The 16,337-nt window shown below is 34.3% G+C and overlaps 1 protein-coding gene across 1 annotated transcript; it reads right to left on the bottom strand.

Annotated features, from left to right (window-relative positions):
- Nucleotides 1-4,681: 4,681 nt before the first annotated feature.
- LOC123665011 (integrator complex subunit 8) lies at nucleotides 4,682-15,234 on the bottom strand. Its single transcript, XM_045599374.1, has 9 exons — nucleotides 15,102-15,234; nucleotides 14,501-14,707; nucleotides 13,832-13,938; nucleotides 12,586-12,716; nucleotides 10,925-12,515; nucleotides 10,691-10,853; nucleotides 9,926-10,274; nucleotides 9,230-9,473; nucleotides 4,682-4,972 (listed from the first exon to the last, which is right to left on the bottom strand). The coding sequence occupies exons 1-9, from the start codon at nucleotides 15,217-15,219 to the stop codon at nucleotides 4,733-4,735; spliced, it is 3,150 nt and encodes a 1,049-aa protein (XP_045455330.1). The 5' UTR covers nucleotides 15,220-15,234; the 3' UTR covers nucleotides 4,682-4,732.
- Nucleotides 15,235-16,337: the final 1,103 nt, after the last annotated feature.

Raw genomic sequence — 16,337 nt, 5'->3', positions numbered from 1 at the left:
CTTAGCGGTGGAATATCGCAAAATCTCTCTACTCTACTACTATTATCTACTAACTATAATCTACCTCCTTGTCAAATTTCATCTTTATCCATCCTAGATGGATGGACCTTCCAGCTGCTTTTGGGTTCTCGTGATGAGTGAGTCAGTGACCTTTCTCTTTTATATATATAGATTACGATGCATTGTTTAGACACCTCCTCACCATCCATAGAGCATATATTTTAAATTTCAAGTCTCTTACTTCAAAAACATAGGACTTTCATACAAATTTCCAACCCCTGTTTTATCCCCTTAGGGGTCGAGTTTCGTAAAATTTGTTCTTAGCGGATGCTTACGCCCTATAAGAAACCTACCTATCAAATGTCAAATTTGTAGCTGTTATAGTTTCGGAGATTTCGTGATGAATGAGTCAATCTACCATCCCCCGTTTTAACCCCAAAAGGGAGTTGATTTCTAAATATGCATTATTTGGACACCTTTTCACCATCTATAGAGCATATATTTTAAATTTCAAGTCTCTTACTTCAAAAACATAGGATTTTCATACAAACTTCCAACCCTCTTTTTACCTCCTAAGGGGTCGAGTTTCGTAAAAATCCGTTCATAGTGGTTATCTACGACCTATAAAGAGCCTACCTGCCAAATGATAAATTTGTAGCTCTTATAGTTTCGGAGATATCGTGATGAGTGAGTCAACCTACCATCCCCCGTTTTAACCCCAAAAGGGAGTTGATTTCTAAAGATACGTTGTTTAGACACCTCCTCACCATCTATAGAGCATATATTTTAAATTTCAAGTCTCTTACTTCAAAAACATAGGATTTTCATACAAACTTCCAACCCTCGTTTTACCTCCTTAGGGGTCGAGTTTCGTAAAAATCCGTTCTTAGTGGATGTCTACGACCTATAAAGAGCCTACCTACCAAGTGACAAATTTGTAGCTCTTATAGTTTCGGAGATTTCGTGATAAGTGAGTCAACCTACCATCCCTCGTTTCAACCCCAAAAGGGAGGTGATTTCTAAAGATAAATTATTTGAACACTTTCTCACCATCTATAGAGCATACATTTTAAATTTCAAGTCTCTTACTTCAAAAACATAGGACTTTCGTACAAACTTCCAACCCCCGTTTTACCCCCTTAGATGTAGAGTTTCGTAAAATTCGTTCTTAACGGATGTCTAGGACCTATGAGGAGCCTACCTGCCAAATAAAAAATTTGTAGCTCTTATAGTTTCGGAGATATCGGGATGAGTGAGTCAACCTACCATCCCCCGTTTTAACCCCAAAAGGGAGTTGATTTCTAAAGATACATTATTTGAACGCCTCCTCACTATCTATAGAGCATACATTTTAAATTTCAAGTCTCTTACTTCAAAAACATAGGACTTTCGTACAAACTTCCAACCCCCGTTTTACCCCCTTAGGGGTCGAGTTTCGTAAAATCCGTTCTTAGCGGATGCCTACGTCTTATAAGGAGCCTACCTGCCAAATTCCAAGTTTGTAGGTGTTATAATTTCGGAGATTTCGTGATGAATGACCTTTCGCTTTTATATATATAGAGATTTATATTTTATATATTATATTAACGTGTGTGCGTGCACTTTTCGGTCGTTTTATCATGTCAGTATTTTGCTAGAGCTTGTCTGAAAGAAATCGCTTTTTTAGCGATAAGACCTCCTTTAGTATACCTATATTTTTGTTTTTTATTATTTTAATTTGTAAGTTTATGACCTCGAGTTGTGTGAATAGTCAAAAATTTTGACTTTATGACTCAAAACTGTTGCATAATGCATTTTACGAATGATCGCGGGATACGTCGTAGTAGACCCTCGACTGTTTTGTAGCAATTCGCACTACATAGTATAGTAGCAATAATTATGCTTTTTAATATATAATTCATAAAGCTTAACATTTGGATAGCTTTGAAAATTTTACTGCTTAATTTTTCTTAGAAATTTCGAATAGATATAAACAGATGCCCACATCTAATTCATGACTAGTCAGGATAGTTGTTGTAGGCTAGTTGTTGAGATCATTTGAGACCACTTCGCCAGTGAGTCGGCAAATGTTAATTTTATGTCAAATGCCGACGTTTAACATGACGCGTCACTTTTGGTGTTTAATTCTATTGCTCAAAGAATAGTTAATAAGTTGATATGATTTTCAGGGTGCTATGTTGCTGGGACCGCGAAAAAGTACAGTGATGTGTCCGTTTTGTAACACAACAGTTGAAACTACTGTTAAGTATTATGCCACGGCCAGAACACATATTGCTGCAGCGCTGTGCTTGTCCATGTATGTAATGCTTCTTCAAAAAGTTACAACGAATTAAATAAAGCTTAAGTATGTAGAGAAATTTTAATGTTGATTTGTTTCAGTTGCTGCTGTTGCATTCCGTACTGTTCTGATTCTGCTAAAGACACAGTGCATTACTGCCCAGTATGCAAGAATTATCTCGGAAGCTACAAAAAGTAGTAAACTATTTTTATTTTTTATTTTTATAGAATATTTGTTATCTCATACATATTATTGTTATTTTAATTATATATAATTTTGAGTTTTTCCTAAATTGTTAAAATTAAACGGAATTCATGAAGTTTAAGTATTCTGGAGTTATTTTAAAATGTTTCTTATTTTTTTACTTAAATTTAAAATGTTGGTTACTTAAATTTAAAATGTTTGTTACTTAAATTTAAAATGTTTGTTACTTAAATTTAAAATGATTTTTACTTTTTACTTAATCTTTACGTATGGAAATTTGTATTTTAGAATAATACGTGAAGCAAAAACTTTGTACCCCTTTTTTACGAAAATTACGTAGACGGGGGAGTATGAAATTTCGCACACTTAGGTATAGTTTATATATAGAAGGAGTGCAGAATGCTTATACTTTTTTAAAATTATGCATAAAAAGTACATTAAATCAACAAAAAAAAAAAACACTACACACACTACCATGTATTTGACATACACACGCATATAATACAATGTTCTTGATTGTCAAAGTATGTCGTCAAATTGAATAATGTAAAAAAAATATTTTCATTATTTTTTGGTTTATTTTAACTAAAATTTTTAATTATGGCCGAATTTCGACCTCTAGGCGAACACTAGTATTTTAGAATTACTAAAACTATGTAAGCTATTGATTTTAAACGTAACTGTCTTACCTTAAGTTTTATTCTTAGTGCAAAATCGGCAATTGTCGGCAATTTTGCAATCGATTTCCTTGCAAATGCCAACCATACGAATAAAAAAAATACAGTCGAGTTGAGAACCTCCTCCTTTTTTGGAAGTAGTTTAAAAAGCGTTTTTGTTTATCGATCCTATAAATGCTATCCTTTCGTTTGTTTGTAATAAGTTTATGGTATGGTGATACAGAACATCAAAGTAAAAAAAAATACTCATAAAAATTAAAACTGCCATTGATTGACATTAATTGTATCTAGAATATACAGGTTATGTTGTGTTGTTGCACTTGAATTAATGTTCGTTATAAATGATTAAGAAGTTTAAAATTACATTTTTATAAATAAAAAAGCTTTTTATTTTATTCTATTATAACTGCCTTAGTGTCATAATATTAAGTGCCATAAAATATTAGACAATTTTAACGTCAAAAATTAAACTAATTTTGTTATCTCTTTATTGATATTGTCATTCAGGTGCAATATATATATATATATATATATATATATATATATATATATATATATAATAATTTAGTGTATTATGATTTATGCACTTTTTATCTACATATTAGTAACTAATACCTGTATTACATTTTGTAAACAATTAGGTAAAATAAATACATAAATATCATATAACATACACACACGGTCGTCTGCTCCCATGGCGAGCAACTTAATGCCTGTGTTACAGGCAACAGCCTATTGTTACAATTATATGTTCTCTTTTTATAAATATACATAGAAACAATATATATATAAAAGCGAAAGGCATCACGAACTCTCCAAAACTATAACACCTACAAACTAGGGCGTAGACATCCGCTAAGACTGATTTTACGAAATTCGACTCCTAAGGGGATAAAATGGGGGTTGGAAGTTTGTATGAAAGTCCTATGTTTTTGAAGTAAGAGACTTGAAATTAGTTTATTATTAGCAACAGCTATTGTATTATAAAACAAAGTCCCCAAAAACGTATGTGATCGATTCGTTCAAAAACTACTGAACGGATTTTCATGTGGTTTCATCAATGGAGAGAGGGCTTCAAGAGAAAGGTTTACGGAACGGCTAAGCCGATTTTGATGTAGTTTCACTGGAAGTTTGCCGGGAAAACTTTGTGACACACCGATTTCAACACTGGTGAAGCCGCGGGCACGGCTAGTACATATATAAATACAAATATTAGATTACACCAAGACTCAGGCGGGAATCGAACCGGCAACCCGCGGCACAGAAAGCAGGGCCTCTACAAACTGCGCCAACGGGCTATTATTACAGCCTATACAGTCCACTGCTGGACATAAGCCTCCACAAGTTTACGCCAAAAATAACGTGAACTCATGCGTTTTGCCCATAGTCACCAACGGGCTAGTCTATATATTATATATGTATATAATGTATTTTATTGTGATTTAACTACAAAAGTAGAATTCCTAATCAAAACTAAAATTACATTTGTCACGAGTTTCTTGTTAAATAAATAAGAAAAATATTTAATTTAAATATATTTTATTGATACGTTTCATTGTTACAATTATTTCAATCAAGCAACGTATTGATTGGTGAGTGCACGAAGCAGTCTCGCTCGTCGTATGGCCGCGGCCTCCCTCTGAATGTCCTCACTGTTGTTCGCATTGAGCTCGAGAGCCCCGGCCGCTTTGACTGCGCGCGAGCGTCTGCCGCCCTCCCCCCTCCGCGCGTGTAACGCCACCGCCACTTCTAGGAGCGTACCGTCCCATAGACAACCGTAATACCCGTCCATCGCATCAGCCGCATTCCCCGTCTGAAAAGTTATTATATTATACTTAATATATTGCTATTTGATTTGTACAAAAATCCACAGCGCTATTTAAGTTATCCAGAATGAAAGAAAAAAAATTTAATCAAAAGCCAATTTCAGATTTCACATTATTTAAACCATACTGTTTAGTAACTTAACCATAATAATGATAGGTATAATTTTTATATGGCTGATTATGTAGGGATTGGGAATTGAATAATATAGATTGATATCACAGATTTTCCAACTGTGAGGATATTAATGCCATGGTCGCGATATTTTATAGCGTATTGTAAGACTTATTAGAGCGATTGGTACCTAAACGAAAAAAACCGAAACTCCAAATACCTTGATTGGTTCGACCATAGCCTAAGTAAATTGCGAAAGGAGAAGGAGAGGCTGCGTATCAGGTATCGTAGATATGGTAACCATAAAAGAAATGTCGAATATTATATTACCAGGAATTATTTTGGGAGCAAATGCAATACAACACTTACGCCAACATCAATGTTGTTGGGTGGCTAAGGTACTGGTTGTGGCAGGGAAGTAGCCAATTTTTTTGTTACCCACTTTTTTCCGCTTACCGAAAGGAAACTATACTTAGAAACACAATTATTCCAAATAATTTGTATAATATTACGCTCACATTAATTCACACAATATGACGACTTTTAATATAATTGTGTTTGCTCACAAACGAAAAAAAACCGACTTCAATTACATCGATAAGTAATACAACGTAAGTAGACGAAAAAAATTAACAAACGCACTATCACTACGATTTTCGAGGGTTTCCCTCGATTTCTCTGGGATTCCATCATCAGATCCTGGTTTCCTTATCATGATACCACACTTGGGATATCTCCTTTTCAACAACTCGACTTGAGTAACCTTCTTTTTTGAAGTCGGTTAAAATAGTATTCTATGAGGTAGGTTATATATAAAAAGTGGCCAGAGCCATACGGAATTCCTTAATTTTTTGTTAAAAGATGCGGCAATGCTCTTGCATTTCCCTTAACTATGATCATAGCAATTCATTGAAATATGGAATTTATCCCGAGGAATGGAAAAAGCTCGAATAGTTTACAAACAAGTAATACAACGTAGATCGACGAAAAATAAATAGTCAAGAAACTACGCGTTATCAAAGATTACTCAAAAAGTAGTTATCAGATCTCGATAAAATTTATATATGACCACATGATAAATATCAGCTTTCGATTAAATTAAAAATTATCAAAATCGGTACACCGAGTAAAAAGTTATTGCGGATTTACGAGAGTTTCCCTCGATTTCTCTGGGATCCCATCATCAGATCCTAGTTTTCGTATCATGGTATCAAACTTGAGATATCCCCTTTCCAACAAAAAAAGAATTATCGAAATCGGTACATCCAGTAGAAAGTTATGCGGTATAATACAACGTAGGTCGACGAAAAAAGCGTCAAGTAAAAACGCATTATTAGATATAACCCGAAAAGTAGTTGTTAGATCTCAAATAAATTTAAATGGGACCAATTGGCACACACCACCTTTCGAATAAAACAAAATTTGTCAAAATCGGTCTACCCGCTCAAAAGTTCTGATGTAACATACATTAAAAAAAAAAAAAAAAAAAATACAGTCGAATTGAGAACCTCCTCCTTTTTTGGAAGTCGGTTAAAAAAGGTGATCAAGCGGATGCCAATTTCTATTCTCTTATGTTTTCCCAGTTGTTTGAGAAACCTTGTGTATCCATTACTCAGAAAATATTTCAGCAGCTTAAAGTAACTTCTTTACAAACGCTTAACTTGAGAACTAAGCCGGTGAATGCGTGACGAGAGCGCTACGAAAAGTGTGATAGGGCGAGGTGAACGGAAGTTGAGAGGGAGCTATAAGTTAATGAAGAGAGAAAGAGAATTACGTTTCGTAAATTTTACTTCAGTCTTGCGGTGTAAAAGCATACTCGTTTTTACATAGTATTATTATTATTATTATATTAAATATATACATTTTTTTAATTATTTGTATTATTAATCTATGAGTTCCAAAGTGTTGTACACTTGTGTAATCCATATTAAATATATTTATAAATTGCAAATTGAGTATATGTACCTATGTATATTCTAAGTGTGCTTTTCAAATAAATAAATAAACGTAACAAAAAAACGAGACAAAATTAGTTAACAAATAGCTGCCCGGACCGACTTCGTTGTGTCAAAAGTTAATAGTATTTTTTTATAGTATTGTAATCCAGCGTGACCAGATTTAGTAGATTTCTACTTTTTGGTAGATTTCGAGGTATCGGCAACACTATCTAGAAGGTAAAAATTATTTGGTATATTTTGGTAGAATTCACGCTTTTCTACCAATCTGGTCCTTTTTTTTTTCTTCATATGGCAAACCTCTCGAAAAAATGCGGGGAATTTTTCTTTTCATCGAATAGATTGCAACTATCGCTTTCGATTAATTATTTCCGAGGGAAAGCTGTTGGGCGAATTCCACATGTATTTAAAAAAATTGATTATAGGTTTGTCTTTAATTTTTATTCTTTTCGTAATCGTCCGTGCCATGAGCCAGTAATGTAAAAGTTACCGATTTATCGGTGGAACTCCAAATTTAATTGGTGATTAAATGGACTCAGCTTTATGACAATGTTACCCAACATAAACAAGATTAACCATAATTCGATCACAATTTAAAAATACCCATCTTACTGTACATTTTAATTTTAAGTAATAAACATTTATGAAATTTATGGTGTTTTCTTTGTTCATCTTATTGTTTTATCGTTATAATCAAGAGAACAATTATGATTCTTCGTTGTAACACAACAGCGAATAAAATGTAATAGATTTTTAGTATTTTCTCGTTCTCTTTTGGTAGAATTTAGTAGTTTTTAACCTCCACTAGCAGTAGTTTCGTTAAATAAAATCTGGTCACACTGTTAAAATCTTCAGTGGATATTAAAAAAAAAAAAAAAAAAGCTGAATTGGTCGAGACATTCCCGAGTTATGCGCTTAGCAACATTCATTTTTATTTATATATAGAATAGCTGCCCGAACACTTTGTTCTGTCAAAAGTTAGTAGTAAAAATTTAATAAATGTAACGTTTTCCGAGTGATCACTTTATATATATATATATATATATATATATATATATATATATATATATATATATATATATATATATATATATATGAATGTAATGTACACATAAAGGTATTATATTGTGGTTACTTTAAAAATCATTTAATTTAAATCGTTAATCATACATTTTTTAAGTATAGTTCAACCGTAATTTAGAGTGAGCATGGAAAAGAGACTGCATTTAACTGTAATTTAAACTACAGTCGCTAAACTATGATATTTTTATGAAAGTAGCCCTTGGTATTGATGAAAGAGTAATTACTGAGACAATCTATTTTAGCAATATCGCTCAGCCCAGAAACAGGTATAGGGGTTCCGATAGATCCGTAAGTAAGTAAATATATTTTATCGTACACTAAGCGAATACAATATTATATTGAATGCGTCATAACTATTTACACTTGACGGCCTTTTTGCTAAATAGCGATCTCTGCCAGAAAACCGTATTTTTATATTATGACAGAGACAGTGACGGGCAAGGTGCACTTAGAATAAATAAGATAATATAATTATATATTCACCTAAAAATATGCATGTATAAAAGAATATAACACATATTTATTACGACATACATATTAACTTATGTAGGTAGTAGCATAATAGGTAGCTATTAGGGATGAAATTATCCTATTGCTTATAGTAAGCAGTGTCCTACAGAAAAATTAACGTCCCTGACTTTTTTATATGAAATATAAAGATAATTTACTATATAAGTTTTATGTTGCCTTGGCTCGCGTTACGAGGTATATTAAGTAAGCTCATATACATATAAAATTAGAAATTCATTAAAAATATTCAAATTGGTTTTTAAAATTTAAAATAATACAGCACATACATAAAATTGATTATACAATATAATACTAGTACAGCTGTAAGCAGAGGCGACTTTACCTATAGTGTAGATTTGCGGGTGCGGTGCACACGGCCCCGGGTATTAGGGGGTGGTGAACCGCGCGCAAAATATTGATACGTATATTTAAGAAAAAAGTAATTTTGCAAATTTAAGTCGTACGTATCAGCGTCCCACGGGCCCACGGTCCAGTTGCATCCGGGAGCTACGCAGTCCAAGTAAGTAATGGGTATAAGAAATCCTGCACAATCGAGTAGGTAGAGAGGCAACAGGGTTAGCAACCTTCTCGGCGAGGCACTTGAAGGCGGTGGTGTAGTCGGGCTCGTCGGGCAGCTGGCACAGCGCGGCGGCCTGCGTGGGCGCGCCCAGCGCCTGGCAGCAGCGCGCGGCGCGGCGCGCCAGGCCGCCCTCGTCGGGCGCGCGCTTGGCGAAGTGCCACGTGGCGGCCGCCAGCGCGCACAGGTAGCGCCGCAGCGCCGCCGCCCAGCGCGCGCCCGCCAGCTCCACGTCGCCGTACAGCCGCAGCCTGCGCCCAAGACATATGCACGACCTTTAACTGAGGTAGGGCACAGCAGGGATTCCCTGCTCAAAATATGGAGCAGCCCGACTGGGGTAGTACCTCGACTTTACAGAAGATCACAGCTAAATAATACTGTTTTCAAGCAGTATTGTGTTCCTGTTGGTGAGTGAGGTGACCAGAGCTCCTGGGGGGGATTGGGGATTGGGTCGGCAACGCGCTTGCGATGCTTCTGGTGTAGCAGACGTCTGTAGGCTACGGTAATTGCTTACCATCAGGTGAGCCGTACGCTTGTTTGCCGGCCTAATGTAAAACTAGTTCTTAAAAAAAATTTCCTATGGTGAAATCGATTTTATGGTTTTTAAAGGAATGAATAAAATATTAGAATATTCAAGAATATATCAGATACAATAAAGTAGAGGGAAAGAATACCGAACAAACTTAGCTTCTGTCATACGTACCACGATGTGTTATATGGATACAGTTTCAAACTCCTTTCGAGTAATTCAGTCAGAGATTCTAAAACGTGCTTAACATTATAATTATTCATATTAGAGATATTCGAGGGCCAGAGATTTGTGTATTCCACGACCAGCTCGAGTGAACTATCGTCTATGAGAAGGTTGTGTATTCTTGCTAGCAAAGACATCATAACGCTGACGGCAAGTGGTTCTCTAAGGGTGGCCAAGAATGCATTGAAAACATTTCTTGCTTCAGTGGCCGAGTTAGGCGCATCTCGCGAATGTGATGGCATTCCACCCGCTGTTCGCTTTACAGGTCCGTTAGAACCGTTACTGAATATTGATAATGCTGGAACATAGATATTGGTTTATTTTAAAACTAGTTAACATTATTACTAACTATTTTAATTAAATTTTGTTTAAAAACCTATAGCGCATTAAGTTTACAATTACTGAATATCTTAAATTAATCTTGACCACAGGACTAGCTGTGCTTAATATTTTAGAAAAAGGAAGAAATAAGATAGATTGTAATCCAAATCTTTCCCTTCATATGAGTCCTCTCATGTTGTTATTGTATTGTTATATTGTGAAACCCATATTAACGTTTATAACGTCTGTTTCCATCTCATTAGTCAAAGCGTTATTTGATATATAGCCTATATTATAAACATTTAAGTTCAATCTCTCATCAATTACTATTATAGAGAAAAAGATGTAAGTATTATTAAGTTACTATTAAGTATTCACAAAAGTTTCAATTACCATAATCCCATAATGCTCTAGGAAATTTTCTAGTCGCTTTCCCTCTCTGTAGTTCAAAACAAGCTGCGCATAAAGCAGCGGCCGCTTCACCCGGTCCATTAGTAACACCCGCGCTTTCCCATTCGCAAGCATTTACCAAGCAAATCCAACATGATTCTATCACCTGTAAAAATAATTTATCAGAAAACAAATACGCCAACTAAGTAATAATTTTTTATTTATTTATGTACTTACTTGAGGGCGAGGTATAATACTGTCACCTGAAGTCGCAGCTGCTATACAAGCTTTGCATTTATTAGCTAGGGCAGTCAAATTTATGCGGTGATGAGGCCATTCACTCAATACTACATTTACTTGAAGCAGCAATACTTCCCAGGATAGTTGACGACAAAGTCTATATAATTTAGGATCTGAACCAGCACCCAATTGACTTCTAGCTTCGCCTTCTAACACTGAGAGCAGTGACAAGGCCGTCCGCGCACATCCTGCTTCGGCTCTAGCTCTGGCCGACCCCGATACAACATATCCAAAATCTTGTAAAAATCCTCGCGGTAAATCTACTAGTGCGTTACCTAAACCCCCTGGTGGTTTCCATGAAGGGTTTAATTTCCATAAAGGAGATGATGGGGCCATTGTTGCCAGTTTTACTAAGCACATGCGAACTTCATCTGCCGTAGACGCCTCAATGAGCCTTTTCTTCAATCTACCCATCTCTAATTCCGGTACCGACTTGAACTCAAAATCTGGTGTTTCCCAGTCATCAGTCAAAAGCTCCCGAGGTATGTCAATGTTTTCATTGTCGTTATTAATAGGATCATTTAATATTTCATTTAAATGTTTATCAGATATCAGTTTCGGTCGAATTGCTGCTGCTGTTTCACCAACATATTTTTTTAAATATTCATCAATTCTATCAATTGGTATTTTGCACTGCGACATGGAAAGGTGGAGGAAGAAAATTCTTATATTTTCCCAGTCATTTTCAGACAAATCTGACATTAATACTGGAGCTAGTGCCCAAAGAAGTAAGTCAAAGAATTTAACTCCTAGTGTTTTAAATTTATTTAAAAAGTCTGGATGAGTTGAAGGTATACCACCTTCAAGGGCATATCTTACTGCGTTTAGAGCTGCAACTCGATTTAAAAGGTCTCTAGCTACAGTAAATGCTCCACTTGATGCAGAACCTTGAATATCTAATTCAACTACTTCTCTGTGAACCATTGGTATTTCTCTCGAAAGGTTATCTGCTTGCAAAATTGCTATAATTCCAGTGTAGTGATTAGCTATTGACTCTTGCAATTTCTGTAAGAGTGTAGGTTCTTCATTTAAAATCTCATAGCCTAGATTAAGAGCTCTTATATAGCCCAAAATATCATCCTTAGTCATACTGGCGTAATAAAAATGGCCCCAAGGCATAACTTTATTCTGCCTATAACCAAAAGTTGATATTTCTTTTTCTAGAAGATTAAAATTTTCTCTACAACCCAAAATGTGCTGTTTTGCTAAATCGTGTTGCCCATAGAAGAAATAGTTGTAGCAAAGATCAAAATGTATCTGCATAGCTAATTCATATTGACTTATAACAGTATCACCAGCATTCCAATCATGTTCCATGTCATTGGAATCTTCCGTAAGGTGAACAAAAGCTTCCATAACTGGGACTTTTATTTTTTTGGCTTCTCGTTTTCCAAGAGTTATATCATAGAAGGCTAATATACTGTCTAAGTATTTAATACTTTGCATCCGCGATGCTTCACACATTCTCAATATTTTTTCAAAGTGTTGGTTCATTGGACTATAGTTATTGTCACCTTGCAGACCAGGCCTAAAACCAAAAGGAGCTCCTTATTAAAATATATATGTATAGATGGGCAGAGAATAAAATAAATACTTACATGTGAACAAAAGACATTTTCAATGACTTTGAGTGCAAGGTAGCCTTTACTGGAAATCTTAATATCCATCTATGATATAAAGTGAGGGCAAATTGAACTTGAGGTTTTTGTAATAGTTCTGGTGAAATTTCCTGTTAAATAAAATAATTAATAATATAAATATTAATAATAATTAATAATATTAATAATAATTAATAATATATTATAATTTCATCATCACTTCAGCCTATCGCAGTCCACTGCTGGACATAGGCCTCCACAAGTTTGCGCCAAAATGGCGTGAACTCATGCATGTTTCCCATAGTCACCACGCTGGGCAGGCGAGTAGGTGACCGCACGGCCGACTTTTCGCACCGAAGATGCTGCTGCCCATCTTCGGCCAGTGTATTTCAAAGCCAAGCAGTTGGATTTTTATCCTGCCATCGGCCAGCTTTTTAAGTTCCAAGGTGGTAGTGGAACTGTTAAAATCCGAGTATTATACTATTTACAACATAGCATCTTACTCAGTATCAAGTTATAATTTAATATGTAGGAAAATGAAAAATATGTGTGCATTGCTATCAGTGAGATTTATCGAAATAAATAACATTTGATATTAAAATTAAGTGATAAAACTCCTTGTTCTTTACTCCAATGTTTTGCGACTTGATCATGTACCTTGTAACAAAGCTTTAAAAAATTCCAAACAGATAAATTTCTTATAATATAATATATACAATTGTGGGCTCACAAATAAAACAAAAATATTATTCTGTATTTCTGAGATTATTGAAATCGGTTTTTCAAAAATTCGTTTTCTATTAAAATTACTAAAAAAAAAATTAGTAATATTTTATTATTAACTAGCTGTACGCATTGCTACGTTTTATTTTTTGATCGTAACAATTCAGAAAGCTTTGTGGGCTCATGCGCAACACTTTGCTGAAGATCATGACATGATCAAATGCATAGTTTACAATTCTATAAAGGACATACAGACAAACATTCGTTTTTATATATATAGAATAAGATAATAATAGTACTTTGTTTTTCCAAAAAAAAGATTTACTATGTTTGTAATTAGATGGTGTAGTTACAAAACAATCACAATAATTATATTATATAGGATGCTTCTGTTGCCATACTAGGAAAACCTGTATTATGGCATACAGTGCCAAAACTTAGATAATGACATTAAGTAGCTACAAATGACATATAGTACTGCATAAAAATTTATTACTGTAACTTTGAAAGGAAAATTTAATACCGTATTTAGCTGTGGAGGTATTGCAAATGCAGCATCTGTAGCCATATAAACGAGATCTTGCATTAGTTGCTGCTGAGTTTGTGGTGGAAGTTTTGTTTCAAATATGTCTAAAAGTAATTGACAGTTTAACAGACAGTAAAGAATTTTTCTATTATGATTACAAGGTAAAAAATTAAGTTGATTGTGACAAAATTGAATTGAGAAATAATATAAAACCTGGTAAATTAAACATGGCTACATGGTGTGGAAAAATTTGCATTTTTTATGAGAATCATTTTGGAATATTTGCTATTTGGCTAAGCCAAGTTGTCTATAAAATTTAACCACAATTAACTACAGAATGTTGAAATTTATAAAAAAAATATATTTATAATCAAACCAGAAGAGCTTTTACATATTTTATAGTAATTTTTTTACTTTGTAAATAAAGTGTGTGATTTAAAACAATTTTTTTAAGGATCAAGCTAATAACTGTTGATAAAAACCAAGATTTTGACTTTACAAATAACTAGCCATTTTTGTAAATTTATTTGAAAAAAATAATAACATCAATATAAGAAAAAAACAAAGGACAATAAATCTATTAATTACTTCACTTTGTACTGTCTCAATAACATTATAAATGAATTTTAAAATATTTACTTCTCATATCATACTAAGATTACTTACCTAAATTCCAGCTAAGTGAGGCTGCTACTTTTAATGCAAGAATTTTTAGTGCAAGCTGTTTGCGAGTAAACTGGAGTGCTGTCGGAGAACTGGATGGAGGACTCAGAGGTGCATCAACATCAACCACTCTCTCGCTTGTCGGTTTGGAGTTTGAATTTTTTGTGTCCACAGTTAAAAACTCTTCTATTAAATCACATGCTGACGGCTCTGTTGAAAAAAATTAATAATTCAAATTGACGCTCAAATGTAATTATTTAATACTTATATAATCTAATATTATTCATTCATTAATACTTCATAATTTAACTTACAAGCATCTGAATAAATAAGTTTAGCTAGAAAAAACTTTATTACTAATTTATATGATTTTTTTTCAGAATTTTCTAACTTTTGTGATAAATATAAAATAAATATAATATCTGTCTGACCATGGTAAGCAACTTAATGCTTGTGTTACAGGTAACAGCCGACTGTTATAACTATTTTTTTTAATAAATATAAACAAATAATACTTATATAAATATATAAATACAAATAAAAATATAAAATTTTATTTGAATAACAAGAGTAAGTATTTGTACTTTTATGATAGGTATACTACCTGGGTTCGGTTTACTTAAGTGTCTCTTAAGCAAATTTTGATCCAGCAAAAATTCAAACCACAACACTGTATCTGGCGATATAGGCACTGTGCCCGGCCGCAACAAGTCTACATCCATTTTAACCTTTCAAAAACAAAAGCACATATGATACAGTTATTTTGTTATATATTATTTTTTCTTTTATTAGCATCAAAACTTTTTTCTTATAACAATTAAAAAAGAAAAAAATAAGATTATTTCTAATTGTAATTATTTTCAATTTCTCATGACAAAATTAGAGCGAAGTACGAACATTGCCTTAGTTTTTGTCAATTGACAAATAAAAATAATAGTGTTATTTTGACAATTGACAAATAAAAACAGACTGTAACCGCGAGTCGCGAGTTGCAAAAGTGTTGCCATTGTAAACTTTATAAAGTATTCACTACACATAACTCATAACATCATCATTCACTCGGCAATAATATCGGCGGTAATATCCCTGCCCCTCCATCTGCTGTGCATAGGCCTCCTTTCTTATGTAGGAGAAGGATCACAGCTTAATCCATCACGCTGCTCCAGAGCGGGTTGGCGGATAACATCAACTATGTAACAATAAATTATTGTAGTTTATAGCATTTAGTCATTTTTGATAATTGTTCAAAGGAATTAATAAATCATTTTTGAAAACAAGACATGTGTGACAGACAAAGCGTCAATCCTAAAACTTTAAGTACAGTACCCGGCCATAAAAATGCACATCGATCTTAAGTAAGAAACAATCAGCTAATTTCAGCGTAGCGTTGTCTCTGACGCATATTACCTATGTGACGTATCGGTCTGCCAGTATCACGGTCTTATATACAGGTCATGCAACGGAGCCCAATTTTAATGGTGAGAGATTAGCACGACAGTGTCATAACTTTTCATTCGCGTCAACGCCGCTGTATGTCACTGCTATCGATGGGTGCGATCGTGTGGTGCGGTACACAGTTCGCACTGCGCACGTCGGTTGAATGACGTTTTATTGTAATTGGTTAGTGCGCATGCCGGCTAAGTGACGTTGCATTGTAATCGGTTATATTTTAAAACGTACTTGTGACAGAAAAAGAGATAGAATGCTATTTTGTCTTCGTTGCAGAATACACCCATGTCACAACGACCTCTGGCGGGCGTAAATTTAAAAGAAAAGTGAAACCGTTAACCTCTAGTAAACGGACTCCATCGAGCGCGAGCACTCGTAGTCTCCCGCGGGG

The sequence above is a fragment of the Melitaea cinxia genome, chromosome 2, assembly GCF_905220565.1.
Source record: "Melitaea cinxia chromosome 2, ilMelCinx1.1, whole genome shotgun sequence".
NCBI lineage: Eukaryota > Metazoa > Arthropoda > Insecta > Lepidoptera > Nymphalidae > Melitaea > Melitaea cinxia.
Note: the sequence above shows the minus strand (reverse complement) of the source record. Positions and strands in the feature narration are given on the sequence as shown.

Coding starts and splice junctions, on each gene's coding strand:
- LOC123665011 (XM_045599374.1), bottom strand. CDS start 15,219: ATGGATGTAGACTTGTTGCGGCCGGGCACAGTGCCTATATCGCCAGAT. Junction 12,516..12,585: donor AAAATGTCTTTTGTTCACAT/GTAAGTATTTAT, acceptor TTTTGGTTTTAG/GCCTGGTCTGCAAGGTGACA. Junction 10,275..10,690: donor TAGAGCATTATGGGATTATG/GTAATTGAAACT, acceptor TCTATGTTCCAG/CATTATCAATATTCAGTAAC.